The sequence below is a fragment of the Fukomys damarensis genome, unplaced genomic scaffold (genome assembly GCF_012274545.1).
Source record: "Fukomys damarensis isolate Sample0158 unplaced genomic scaffold, DMR_v1.0_HiC HiC_scaffold_23, whole genome shotgun sequence".
Classification (NCBI taxonomy): Eukaryota; Metazoa; Chordata; class Mammalia; order Rodentia; family Bathyergidae; genus Fukomys; species Fukomys damarensis.
Window position 1 is genome coordinate 11,335,475 of NW_022900935.1, and position 13,272 is coordinate 11,348,746.

The 13,272-nt window shown below is 56.7% G+C and overlaps 1 protein-coding gene across 8 annotated transcripts in view; it reads left to right on the forward strand.

Moving 5' to 3' along the window:
• Positions 1-13,272, forward strand: part of Rap1gap (RAP1 GTPase activating protein) — a 45,292-nt gene that overhangs the window by 21,557 nt on the left and 10,463 nt on the right. For all 8 annotated transcript variants that reach the window (XR_780602.1, XR_780603.1, XR_002025410.1 and 5 more), the window contains exons 3-15: positions 2,381-2,416; positions 3,396-3,443; positions 4,430-4,468; positions 4,935-5,120; positions 8,032-8,135; positions 8,405-8,483; positions 8,875-8,928; positions 10,062-10,145; positions 10,397-10,497; positions 10,636-10,765; positions 11,746-11,901; positions 12,337-12,408; positions 12,966-13,052. Coding sequence is in view for 3 of the 8 variants with exons in the window: in XM_010626016.1 (XP_010624318.1) it covers positions 2,399-2,416; positions 3,396-3,443; positions 4,430-4,468; positions 4,935-5,120; positions 8,032-8,135; positions 8,405-8,483; positions 8,875-8,928; positions 10,062-10,145; positions 10,397-10,497; positions 10,636-10,765; positions 11,746-11,901; positions 12,337-12,408; positions 12,966-13,052 (1,158 nt within the window). In the remaining 5 variants the exon portion in view is untranslated. The remainder of the gene's footprint in view (positions 1-2,380; positions 2,417-3,395; positions 3,444-4,429; positions 4,469-4,934; positions 5,121-8,031; positions 8,136-8,404; positions 8,484-8,874; positions 8,929-10,061; positions 10,146-10,396; positions 10,498-10,635; positions 10,766-11,745; positions 11,902-12,336; positions 12,409-12,965; positions 13,053-13,272) is intronic.

The following is a 13,272-nucleotide window of genomic DNA, read 5'->3' on the forward strand; positions in this document are numbered from 1 at the left end:
GCCCGAGCTAGGGCGGGTGTGTTGGCCTCTGGGCTGACACCGGGCGGTGGCCGCAGGGCAGGGTGCACCCGGTCCGGGCCTTGGGCTCTTTCTACAGCTGTCCACGGAACCTACAGGCGGCGGAGACTCTGGGCTACAGTGGCACCGTGTGTGTGTGTGTGTGTGTGTGTGTGTGTGTGTGTGTGAGTGTGTGTGTGTGTGTCCCGCTGTCGGGATCTCTTTCCCCTCCTTGTCCTGTCAGCTGAGTGTCACACTTTAACTTTGTGGGGTGGTGCTGCCAGAGGTGGGGACCCCCCATCTGGGCCACATCACTCCCAGCCTCTTTTTGCCATGTGTTTGGGCATCTGTTGCTGCCCGTGAGGCTGTATTGTGGGTGTTACTTGTTGCTGTGTGTGTGTACACTCCGGGTGACAGTACCATGTGTCAGTGTTTATGTGGCTGTGATTCCTGGTGCAGCAAGGCATAGTGTTTTATTCCGGCTGTTTGGTCACCTGAGTGGGGTGCCCCTGCTACTGTGTGTCATGGGAGGAGCAGGTTGGAGACAGTCCTCTGACCCCAACAGATGCCAGTGTTGCTGTCACACTGTGGGGTTGACGTGTGTCTCCCTGGACTACAGGTGTGTGCCTGCAGTGTCTCCTGTAACTGCTGGTGGTATTGTCTTTTCCAAACTCACAGGTGTTGGGTGTGGCCAGAGGTGACCGTGGTAGACCTCCCAGGGTGGGTCTTATTCTGTGAACAGGCCTCAGAGAGTGCACACGAGAAGGCATTTGTGTCTTGTGACCCTCACCGGGACTGTGTGTTTGTGTATATGTCTGTGTGTGTATGGTGGTGAGTTGTACTCAGGTGGAGGTGAGGTATTGGCCTGTAAGGATTGATGATTCTATGTTGGCTTTTTCTTAAAATTCGTTATAGTGTAAGAGTGTTTGTTGTGGCCATTACACAGTCTGTGTGTGTGTGTGTGTGTGTGTGTGACCCTGATGGAGAAAGAGGGTTGGTAGCTGTGGAGTGTGTGGGGTTCTAATGTTTGTTTTGCTGAACACCTGCCTGTCCTTCGGAGTGTGTTTCAGACAGGAGAGTGGTTTTGTGGTGTTTGTGTAACGTTGTGTACAGATCTGCATAGGTGCAGGTGTGAGTTTATGTTTATGTAGCTTTTGTGGTACATGGACCTGTGTGTGAGTGGTTGTGCTATTGTATAACTCAGGACACCAACATTTGTATTTGTTAGTGTGTAGCTCTAGCTCTAGAATCATAATGTGTGGACCCTATAAGTTTGTGTGTGGGGGTTTTTTTTTGGTTTTTTTTTGAGACAGGGTCTCACTATGTAGTTGAGACTGACCTGGAACTCACTATGTAGCCCAGGCTGATCTCGAACTCACAGCAATCCTCCTGCCTCACCCTCCTGAGTGCTGGGATTATAGATGTGCACCACTACACCCAGCTGTGTGTTTCTTAATACATAAAATGTATGTATGTGCAGTGAGACTGTTTAAATGTTGGTATGCAGCTTCTGTGTATGAGCAGGAAAGGGGGCCTGTCTATGCCCATGTGTGTTTCCTAGTGCACAGCCTTCTAGCTCATTTGGGAGCTCAGGCAGCCTCCCCCCCAACCACCACAGGAACATCCTGAGTTAAGCCTTGGAAGGGCTGGGGGAGGGGCACCATCCTGGAGACTCTGGGGGCTTCCCAGCCCCCAGCCCCCACCAGCCACCAGCCAGCCGGGATGCCGCCTTCCAGGAAGGCTTGTAGGGAGTTGGCGCTTTAGAGGCCCTTGCTGCCAGGCAGCTGGCAGACGCTGGATTAACCCTGTGTGAGCCCTGGCCAGCCTCGGGACAGGCTGTCTCCAGTGGAAGACAGTATGTGTGGACTCATGAACATGTGTGCGGCCGGTGGGCATCCTCTCACCCTAAGAGCCCCTGCCTGGGGGAGAGTGGGTTGCATGATCAGAGGCCTTTGGCCGGGCTAACTCGCTGGCTTCCAGGGGAGAGAGGTGCAACCACAGATTCTCCTCTCATCCTGGCTGGGCTTATCTCTAGACTTGGGACCAGGGGCTCACCTTCAGGGTCTGTTGTCCTGACTCAGGCACTGCCGACCCTGTAGTGCATGGGGGAGATCCAGTTCTCCCCAGGGCAGCAGCCTCCTCCCTTCAGGGAGGGGCAGGATGACCGGGACCCAGGACCTGAGCTGTGGGCTCACCTCTCTCGGCAGCAGGTCCAAGTATAGACTCTGTTACCCAGAACCCAGTCCCACACTGCACCCTACACTCCTCTTGCTCCCTGGGACCCTGATGGCTGATCTGGGCTGGGTGGTGGATCTCTCTGGCTGGGCACAGTCAGCCGGGCCACCTCAGGACTGACCTCAATCTTCCCACCTCTCTGTTGCAGAACACAGATCTGTTTGCGATGATTGAAAAGATGCAGGTGAGGAGGGCTAGAGAAAGAAGCCTGTTCTGGGAGCCATAGAGCTGGCTGGGCTGGAGGTGGGGGCCCTCTCAATTCTCCCAGCTCCACACCTCTCTGAGGACAGGCTGGGAGCCTTCGATGCCCCATGCAAGGACAAGAGAGTGGCAGCTTGCGGTTTAGAGTCCGCTGTCTGGGTTGGGGTTGAGGAGGGGACTGGTGCCCAGCCTCTTTTCTGACCTGGTAACCCATGCAGGCACCAGCTCCCGTCCTTGTGTAGGTCCCAGCAGAGCTGTGGTCAGCTCCTCAACTCACCCCCATCCCCACACACCAGCCTCACCCAGTGAGAGGCATCTCAGGCTCTGCAGGACCCCCTTGCAGAGTGGAGGCGGGGAGAGATGCCAGGCGCCCAAAGGCGGTGCTGCAAGTGGGGGAGGTAACCATGAGCCAGGCAGCCTGGGGTGCAGCCTTACCCCGTACCTCAGCCCTAGCCCTCTCCCCACCCTAGCCTTGCTCTCACAGGCCCTTGTCTGTCTGAGCGTAGATGTGTATCTGGAAGTGGGCAGGGGTGTACCAGGGGTGGGAGTCTTGCAGACACCTCAGGGGCTCTCCCGCCCAAGCCCTGCTCTCGCTGCCCCCTTCCTCCTCCTGTCTCAACCTTTCACGCCCCCACCCCCTCTTGCATACCTGCATCGGTGCAGCAGCCCCCTCCCCACGTGCCTTGCGCAGGCAGGCGTGCATACCATCCCTGCCCCCACCCTCCAGCATGTGTATCCCACACGGAACCCCCAGCCCCTCCCTGCTGCTGAGGGCCAGGACAGCGGTGCTCCAGAGAGGCCTGAGGAACGAGCCCTGCAGCGTCCTGCCCCTGGAGCATTTCCACATCAGCGGGCCCTCCTTGGGCTTTCCCTTCTACACAGCAGGGGTGCAAGCTTCTGTGGGGAGGGTGCCTGGCAGCAGGCCTGAGAGGGTGCCAACACTGTGTTGCTTTCTCTTGCAGGGAAGCAGGATGGATGAACAACGATGCTCCTTCCCACCACCCCTCAAAGTAGGTGGGCCAGGCCTGGCTGCTGGAGCAGACTCCATGCTGGGAGGTGGGATCTGGGAAGTGCCACAGCTGCTCCTTGTGAAGGAGTCTTCCTGTGTGCCAGCTGCTGGCCCATGTGAGCAGGGTGTCCAGGACCTGGCCCCAGAAGTTCCAAGATAGGGAGAGTCTCCCTGTCATACCTGGGCCTCAGGCCCGCTTCTCCCTGCCTGCACTGTAGGCCCCTCATCTCAAAGGCAAAGCCCTTGTCCCTCAGGCATTTTCCCTGGAACCTGTGCCCTCAGCAGGAAGGCTCTTACCTTGCAGTGAATGGGCTGCTCTGGAAGCCTCAATCTGGGGAAGGGGATATGCAGAGCTCTCCAAGATGGGTACATGGTTCCTGGTGATTCAGGACCCCTGCAGACTAGCAGCTGGAGAGTGGGCCAGGGCAAAAGGGGTCTCCTGCACCATGAGCTTCGTGCCATGTCCAGTCCAGGGTTCTCAGCATGGTCCTCAGCATGGTCCAGCAGCTTTGGTGCCACCTGGGGGCTTCTTCACAGTGGCAGCTGGGTAGGAAGCACTAGGCCACTGCGTTGGAAACTGGGTGAGGAGCACCTGACAAGTCCCCAGCTGGTCCAGAAGGGTGGCAGTGAACCCTCCTTTCTCCAGGGTGTGAGCACTCCAAAGATGCCGGCACAGCCAGCTTAGCCTGCCCCTGCCCAGCCTTGTCACAGGTGCTCCAAGGCAACCCCCTGCTTCATGTAGAAATTAGGGGGTGAGTGACTGGGGGTTTAGCTCATTGGCACCGCGCCTGCCTTGCAAGCACAAGGTCCTGAGTTTGATCCCTGGCACTACAAAAGAAAAAGGAAAAAGAAATAGAGATGAGGCCATGGTCCTCTCCCCACTCCCAGCCCCTAGGACTGGCTGAACAGTGTGTGCGAGGGAGCCTGGTAGGTGTGGAGGGTGAGGCTCCCCCTCTAGCTGGGCTTCTGATTGCTTGTATTTTGCAGACGGAGGAAGACTACATTCCTTACCCAAGCGTCCACGAGGTACCCGGCTGGACCCTGAGCCTACTCTTCCTTCTGTCCTGGGGAGGTCCTCATGCAGGCTACCTGGACGTCCAGGTCCTCCTTCCTCCCAGAAGCCTGATTGCGGGCTTTGCCTTGGGGGTTGGAGGCTTAATTTTCAAGCTAAGACTTCAGAGCCTGCCAGAACCCTTAGGCCTTTTGAGCCAAATATCAGCCTCCAGGGACAGGCAGCGCCCCGCCCCCAGCTCTTCTGCCTTCCCCACCCCCATTGAGGCCGAGGCAAGGGGATCAGTGTGTTTGAGTCTAGGGGAAAGGGCCACAACAGGTGCCCCCCAGAGGAAGGTAAATGTGAACCTTGGGAACACCGCACCAGGTTGTCCTGTGGTGCTTAGCCGTGGAGGAAGTGCCCCAGCTCTTGAGTTGGAGGATGTCCTGGGGTCCCTAGCGGGGTGCTGTATGGAGTGGCTTTCAGCAAGCCCCTCTTCAGGTCCTAGGGCGAGAAGGGCCCTTCCCCCTCATCCTGCTGCCCCAGTTTGGGGGTTACTGGATTGAAGGCACCAACCACGAAATCAGCAGCATTCCTGAGACAGAGCCGCTGCAGTCACCCACAACCAAGGCGAAGCTCGAGTGCAACCCCACAGCCCGCATCTACCGGAAGCACTTTCTCGGCAAGGTGGGTGGCTGGCTTCGGGGCTGGGGGTCGCAGTGAAGCCTCCTGGGAGACAGCAGACCCCTTGGACAGGGCTGAGGGATCGTGCTTGTAGATTCACTCATGCGGTCATTCGTTCAGCAAACATTTATCGCAAAGGCAGTAGGATGCCGTAGTGGTTAACCACAGCGACTACCAGTTTGGGTCCTGGCTTAGCCGCCCACCATGTGGGATATCAGGCAAGCTGCGTCAGTGTGCCTCAGTTTCCACTTCTGAAGAAATGGTGATAACGACACCATTTCTGAGGTTGCTGCAGGGCTCTAACGAGACCATGCTTGGAAGATGTTTGGAGTAGCATCTGCAGCAGGGTAGTTGCTTATCAGGGTGAGCAGGTAATGAGCTCCAGCTCTCTGCCTGGCCCTTGACTAGGTAACAGGTATACACAGCAGCAAACAAGATGGACCCTGGCCAGCCTTTGGGAAGCTTGGGGTGGGGGCTGGGAAGGACACAGCTGTGGGATGTCTTGACTTGAACTGATGTAACCACGGCCCTGCAGCAGGGGCCCTGCCTAGTAAGGGCTCACAGTATCATCACCCAAGGGTATTCACAGGAATTAATATGGGATGGGGCTGGAGATTTAACTCAGTGGTGCTGGCACCTGCGTGGCAAGTGCAGGGTCCTGAGTTTGATAATCCCTGGTTAAAAAGAAAACAAATTAATGTGGGAGCAGGAGGGGAGATTCCACGCCGGGTGCTGTCTGTGTCATTGACAACCAAAACGGGGACATATAATGCGGGTTTGGGAGCCTCATGGTCTAGGTGTGAATCTGGGCTGTTCTTCTAGTGCTGATATCCTGAGCAGGCTTCTTAACCTTGAGCCTGCTTTGTCTGTCAGACTGGGGGAAGTCAGAGTACACATAAAGCATGTAGAACACAGCCGTGGCTGTTATTCCATCCTCACAATCCCTCTGTGAGAGCAAGCTCACCCTGCTTTCACAGAAGAGGAAACGGAAGCTCAGAGTAGTGAAGTGTACCAGTCCAAGGCCACAGTCACCGAGCCTGGGCTTGAACCAGCTCTGGCTGACCTTGTGTTAAAACATGCTGTGGGAGTTGGGTGTGGGTGTGGTGGTGCAAGCCTGTAATCCCAGTACTCAGGAGGCTGAGGCAGGAGGTGTTTGAGGCCAGCCTGGGCTATGTAGTGAGTTTAAGACCAATCTGGTCTGCACAGCATGACCCTGTCTCAAAAAACGAAACAAAACAAAAACAACATGCCATGGGAGGATCAGGCTGGTGTGTGTGTGTGTGTGTGTGTGTGTGTGTGTGTGTGTGTGTGTGTGTATGGGGAGGATGGGATGGCTCCCTGGCTCCCTGTGGGGCTGGGAAGCTATATGACCTTAGTCTGGGCCCTGGCCTGACCCTAGGAAATTCTAATGCTAACCACTGGGCTTGGGGGACACTGTGATGGGGACTAACCCAGCAGGTCCAGGTTCAGGAGCCATTGCCTGGGGACAAGCACTGGCACGACCTGGGATTCTGTCTCCTAGCTGAGCCCTCCTGGTGGGGAGAGACCTGTGTTCCAGGCACCCACTGTCCAGAGGCTCACCGGGTTTGGCATGTGGTGGGCTCCCAAGAACCATGTGTGCCCGGCACATAGTTGGCACACAGAAAATTTTGCTACAGAGTGAGAGTGACAGGTGAAGGTGATAGGCCTTGTGCATGGCAGGATCTGAGGAGGTACAGGTTGAGAGGTCAGAGGAGACATGATGACCTGCGTCAGATTAGCAGACAGAGGAGAGGGCACCCCTGAGGCTGACAGAGGGCAGGGCCATTTCCTGACTCCACATTGGGTTCCTGGGGAGGCTGTTGGCTCTGTTCGGGCAGGAGGAGGAGGCGAGAGTGACTCTGGGGATTGACATCCTAGGTCCTGAGCCTATGTCCCACTGTGTCCTTTGGGAGGAGGGTTCAGGGAAACTCTAGCCCTCGGACTTCTTGCTAAATGCTTGCCACTCCTCCAGTCCACTGTGTACCCAGGCAGGCCTGAAGAACTCCCTGCCCCAGGTTCCCCTGGAGCACCCCTGAGCTGTTGATTTGTAGGCACATCCTTCGGCTGGCCTCTGAGCACAGGTGTTCCTGTTTAAACAGGATTTACTTCCAGGACGATTCCTGGGATGGGCGTGGCTGAAGAGCCAGCTCCACTCCCAGGGCTGGGGCCAGCAGAGGGAGCTCAGGGCCAGGCTGGGGTGGCATCTCCTTGCATTTTAGCCCTTGGCTTTGGGACTTGCCTGGCTGGAGGTGCCAGGTCTGGGCTCCCATCTGGGGTGCCGTCCTTGCCACAGCCACACTGTGGGCCTCGCAGAGTGCCTCTTCTCGGCCCTGTGCCCTCTTCTCCAGGTGGAGCAGGAGGGCGGCAACCTGTCTAGTCAGTGCCCTGTGTACTACTCGATGCTTCACTTCCTGTTTCTCACGAGCACTGGCTTCAGGGCCTACAGCTTGGGGAATCAGCTGGTCAGCTCACAGTCTGTCTCTGTCTGTCTGTCTCTCCTGAGTACTGGGGCTTGAACCCAGACTCTCACATATGTTAGATGGCCTTTTCTTATTGAGCACCTACTATGTGCCACATCTGAGGGAGCAGAGGCCAGGAGACAGCTCTGCAGGTATATACATGTGGCCCTGACCTTGCAGAGGAGGAGAGAGCCAAGGTTACTACAGACACTCACTGAGCACTGCATTGGTGCCAAGCACTCTGCCACCATCATGGGAGGTGTCCTCACTCCCATTTCATAGACTAGGAAAGTGAGGCACAGAGAGGAGCTGCCCTGCGGGAAGTGGTGGGTCCACCTGACACGGAGCTGTTAGCCAGGACACCTGCTGCTGGCGAAGGACCTTTCCGGAAACCCCCAGCTCAGCCTCACCCTCCTTCCTGCCACACCACACAGGAGCATTTCAATTACTACTCACTGGACACTGCCCTTGGCCACCTGGTCTTTTCACTCAAGTATGACGTCATCGGGGATCAAGAGCACCTGCGGCTGCTGCTCAGGTGAGGGCAGTGTCAGGGGGACCCCAGAACAGCAGGGAGTGCTGAGGTCTAAAATCTGGGTGCCCACTTCATTTTACCCATTTTACTCCTGACCGAGGCCTGGACAGGAGTCGGGGTTTACCCGCAGTCACCCATCAAGTCCTTGCCTGTGCCAGCCCTGGTGCCCATTGTCACCTCTGGTCCTCCCTGTGGTCTGCTTTTTTTGTGGAAGGATCCTTTTCTCTTCTTCTGCCCGGCCCCTCCCTCACCACGTGGCTTTCTCCTCCCAGAACCAAGTGCCGGACCTACCACGATGTCATCCCCATCTCCTGCCTCACAGAGTTTCCCAATGTGGTCCAGATGGCAAAGGTGAAGTGTCAGGTCCTACCGGCTCCCTGTGTTGGGCACCCCAGAGGGCTGTGGGCTGGGCTGCAGCTTGGCCCCAGCACATTCTTGTCTGTAGCCACAAACCTGCACCCTGTGTGCCACCCCTATCTCTGGGCCCTGCCTGCCACTTGTTCCCACTGAGTGTGCCTGCCCTGGGTACCTGTCCCCACCTGGGTCCTTTGACACTCTTTATAGCACCTCCGACCCCAGGGGACCCCAGTTCTCGGAGCCACATTCTGAGCAGCAGCCTCTGCGGTTCCCAGCACGGACTGTCCTGCCTTCTGCTGCCACCCCGGCCGGGGCTGAGCCACTGAGGCAGGAGGCCCTCCCCTCCCCTTCCTCCCTTCATTCCCTCGATGGTCTCCTCCCACAGCTCGTGTGTGAAGATGTCAATGTGGATCGATTCTACCCTGTGCTCTACCCCAAGGTATAATTGGGTCTGGGCCCTGCTCATTGAGGGTGGTTGGGTAACTGGAAGACTGAGCACATATTGGGCTCTTGCTGTGTGCTGGATATTTTCCTTTAGTCTCTCATTTGCTCCTCACATAACCCTGCCAACTCCACAGTCTGCAGAGAAAGAAGCACAGAGAGGTTCTACAGATGCACAGCACATAAGGAGGCCTTGTTTATACCCAGGGGTGTCATCCTCGCAGGCAGGCCTCACCAGGTCTGGAAGCACAGTACTGCCTGAGATTCCTCCCAAGGGCAGCTTGCGCTCCAGACCTTCGCTAGGTTACGTCTCTTTCCCCTGACCTTGCCTTCTGTCCTTAGGAGGGACCCAGGGAAAAAGCATAAGACGAACAGCTCCATAAATGCTGCATTTCCAGCCCTGGTGCTGCCTCCTGGCTCCGACACTGGGGCGGTGTGGGATAGAGGCACGGGATTCTGTCTCTAACCAGCTGGGGGGCTTCCTGGAAGAGGTGTTCCCGAATGACATGTAAGCCCTTGTGGCCCTGGCTGAATTGTGGCCTAGAGTGAAGTTCTTTTTCTTTTTGGTACCGGGATCGAACTCAGGACCTTGTGCTTACGAGGCAGATGGCAGCACCACCGAGCTGAATCCTGGGCCCTAGAGTGAAGTTCTTGATGGGTGTTTGGGACCAGGGAAGGTGTTCTGAAGGAAGAGTCCCTTCAGATGTCAGGCCTCACCTCTCGGTCACAGAGGGGAAATTGAGGCCCTGGGGGCCTTGGGGCAGGTTCCTGGAGGCCTGATCAGCAAGTTAGAAGGACTTGGCTGATCTACAGTGACCTATAGTTTGCCAAATAGTAAGCTGGGGTGTTAAGACTGTAGTGGGGGTGGCCTTGCCCTAGCAGGCAGGGGGCTCAGGGATCCAGCAGGTTGGTGTTGTGTCCCGACCCTGCAGACACTTGCAAGCTGGTGATCTGAGGCAGGTTGCTGAAGCTCTGAAACCAAGGTGCAGAAGGGACAACAGAGTATCTCCCCATCCCCACTGGGCTTGCTTTGAGGGTCCAGAGTGATCTGTGCAGTGCTGGGCACATGAGGAGCACTCAGTGAATGGCAGCGTGCAGCATGGTGTCCCTGAACCCTGTGCTGTCCCGCAGGCTTCCCGGCTCATCGTCACCTTTGATGAACACGTTATCAGCAATAACTTCAAGTTCGGAGTCATTTATCAGAAGCTTGGACAGGTGTGCTCCTCCCCACCCTGCTTCTGCCCCACCTCGCCCTCTGCCTGGCACCTCAGACCTTCGCAGGGCAGAGTGCCTGCCAGGGCACTGTTTCCCAGGAGCCCAGGGGCCCAACAACCTCTGCGGTTCCCACCCAGCACAGCCCATCCTCCTTTCTGCTGCTGTGCCCTGGACTTGGCCACAGAGGGCATGGAAGTGCTGCTCGGAAGCTGTAGCTCATGGCCGTGACTGTGCCCCTGTGTGATCCCCAGACCTCAGAGGAAGAGCTCTTCAGCACCAATGAGGAAAGCCCTGCCTTTGTGGAGTTCCTTGAATTTCTGGGCCAGAAGGTCAAACTGCAGGACTTCAAGGGGTGAGTCTTGGGGTGGAAGAACAGAGCTAGTCCGACCAGTGGTCCTTGGCAGGGGAGGGACGGAGCCCTGGCCCGGCCCCACAGAGACCTGGCTGGGGCTGGAGACTGAGCCATGGCCGGGGGGGCGCCTGGAGGCAGGTTCCGAGGAGGCCTGGACGTGACCCACGGGCAGACAGGGACCGAGTCTGTGTACTGCAACTTCCGCAACAAGGAGATCATGTTTCACGTGTCCACCAAGCTGCCCTACACAGAAGGGGACACCCAGCAGGTAAAGCTTGGGCACCCGTCCACCCACTTCCCACTGTCCACCTGTGTCCCCACCTGCCCGCCCAGTGTCTGTCATGCCAGCCTCGGTGCCAGGTCCTGGACTGCGGGCATGGAAATGACTCAGTCCCTCCAGGCATGGGTCCTGTGTGGGGCAGGAGAGACAGGCTGCTGAAGTGCCACAAAAGCCTCCACTTCCACGTCTGGGAAACGGGAGAGTAGCGGCACTTGCCTGGTAGATGAGCGTGAAGGAGGGGACACATTCTAAGTGACCAGAATCGGGTCTGGGAGACGGCAGAGCCAGTGGAGCCAAGCTAGCACTTACGTTGGGAGCAAGGAGTATGAAGGGGGTCTTGTGGGGGCACTGAGACTTGGCAGACGTGGGAGTCAGAAAGCGTTCACCATGAAGTGACTTAGGCTGCGAAGGAGCTGGAAGAAGAGGGCAGAGAGGACAGTTTCTGCAAAGGCCCCGAGTCGAGGAGCTCTGGGAACTGAGCTGAAAAACCAGGCACCTTGTCCTGAGCTTCCTGTAGGGTTTCCTGCTCACCCTGCTGTTAATGTGAGAAAAGCACAAGTCCTTGTTCCTTATTTCCGGTGGCTTTTTCCTTTCTTTTCATAAGCTCCTCTGTTCATTGTAGCAACATGAATATGTACAGAGTGGAGCTTGGGTGTTGGGTGAAGGGTTGTGTTTGAGGGAATCTGGATAGGAGAAGGGCTGAAAGGTAGGGCCTAGAAACTGGAACCTGGGTTGGAGTACCCAAGATCACTATACACTATCACTTCTCTGTTGGCTTTGATTTTCTCCTCTGTCACAGTTGCCAAGAAAACTGAAATAATCCTAAGTTTTTAGCACATTTTTTTGGGGAGGCTGCAAATTCTTAGATGTGTGCTCTGCCCTATCCTCCCAGTCCCTTCCCCATCCTCTGGGCATCCCTTGCCCACCATGGCCAGGCTCTGAAGGCCCTCGGGTGGCCCTGTGCTCAGTTGCAGCGGAAGAGGCACATCGGGAACGACATCGTTGCAGTGGTCTTCCAGGACGAGAACACGCCGTTCGTGCCTGACATGATCGCGTCCAACTTCCTGCACGCCTATGTGGTGGTGCAGGCCGAGGGAGGTGGCCCCGACGGGCCCTTCTACAAGGTGGGTGACTGCAGAGAGCCTCACGGGGCCAGCAGGGCCCCAGGCACGGCAGTGTCTCACTGGCAGGCCTCTGGGAGCCTCAGCTCTTCCCACTAAGGTGGGGGGCTATGGAGGAGTGGGGTGAGGGTGAATTCCAGCTCCACAGAGTTCACCCCTCCAGGGGGGTGGTTACCCTCCTCCACCTCCGCATCTGGTGTCTCCTTTCTGTGCCTCCTTTAACCTCCTCTACCTTCACCGTCCCCGATGATCCTGAGGTCTCCCCACAGGGCCCCCACGTTTCAAATACTGGGCAAAGGTGGAGGAGCTGAAAGTTTGGTAAAAACGGTTTATCTACCCAGCAGTCACAGAGCCTCCCCGACAGTGTGTCAGGACAGGAGGCAGATAAGGAAATGGGCAGGCCCTAGACCCCACAGCGACAGCTGCCCTCCTTTCCAGGTCTCAGTCACCGCGAGAGACGATGTGCCCTTCTTTGGGCCCCCGCTGCCGGACCCTGCTGTGTTCAGGAAGGTGAGAGGCTGCCCCCAGGCCTGGCATGGGGTAGTGGACTGGGGTGAGGCACACATCCGTCTCATGAGGTTGTGAAGTCCCATGCGGCTGTGGCCTGGCTTTTCTCTTCATTTTGGTAAAAACTTTTTTTAAACACGAGGCTACAGAATAATAATAAATGGCATTTCTCATAGCAGACAGTGACCTTTTATTTCTGCTCTCTTTTTGACAGTCTTCTCTCCTCTGAGATGTTTGGGGAGAAGGGTACATGTCTTTGTCACCTCTTAGAAACCACACTGCATAGCATGTTCTGCTACGAGGCGGTAGGGGATCACCCTGACCCTAACCTCTGGGGTTTGCTCTTCTGAAGGGTGGTAGCCATGAAGGGCACAGAGTCCCTCACAAGTGCCAGGGCTGAGAGCTGAACCCAGAAAGGCCCTTCCGGAAGGGTCAGGTAATCCCCCAGGCCCTAGGAGGACACAGCTCAGGAGCTCCAGTCCTGACCCATCGCAGCTCAGGTGCTCGCTTCTTTCCCTTTCTGACTCCCCTCTTATCTTCTCTACCTGGGGCGCTCCCAGGGGCCTGAGTTCCAGGAGTTTTTGCTGACCAAGCTGATCAATGCTGAATATGCTTGCTACAAGGCGGAGAAGTTTGCCAAGCTGGAGGTGAGGACAGGCCCCAGGGGCTGTCTTCCCCTCATAGTTTAGAATTTCCTTCCTGCCCTGAAGGGAAAAGCTTGTTCAAACTCTGGCCTTGGGCTAACAGGGGTGTGCGTGGGGGTGTTGGTGTGCAAATTCTGAAGAGCAGGCTTGGATCAAGTGAGAGGAAGCTGGAGAACAGAGCCCAGAGAGCAGGGAGGTGGGCAGGCTGACGGTGTGCATGGAG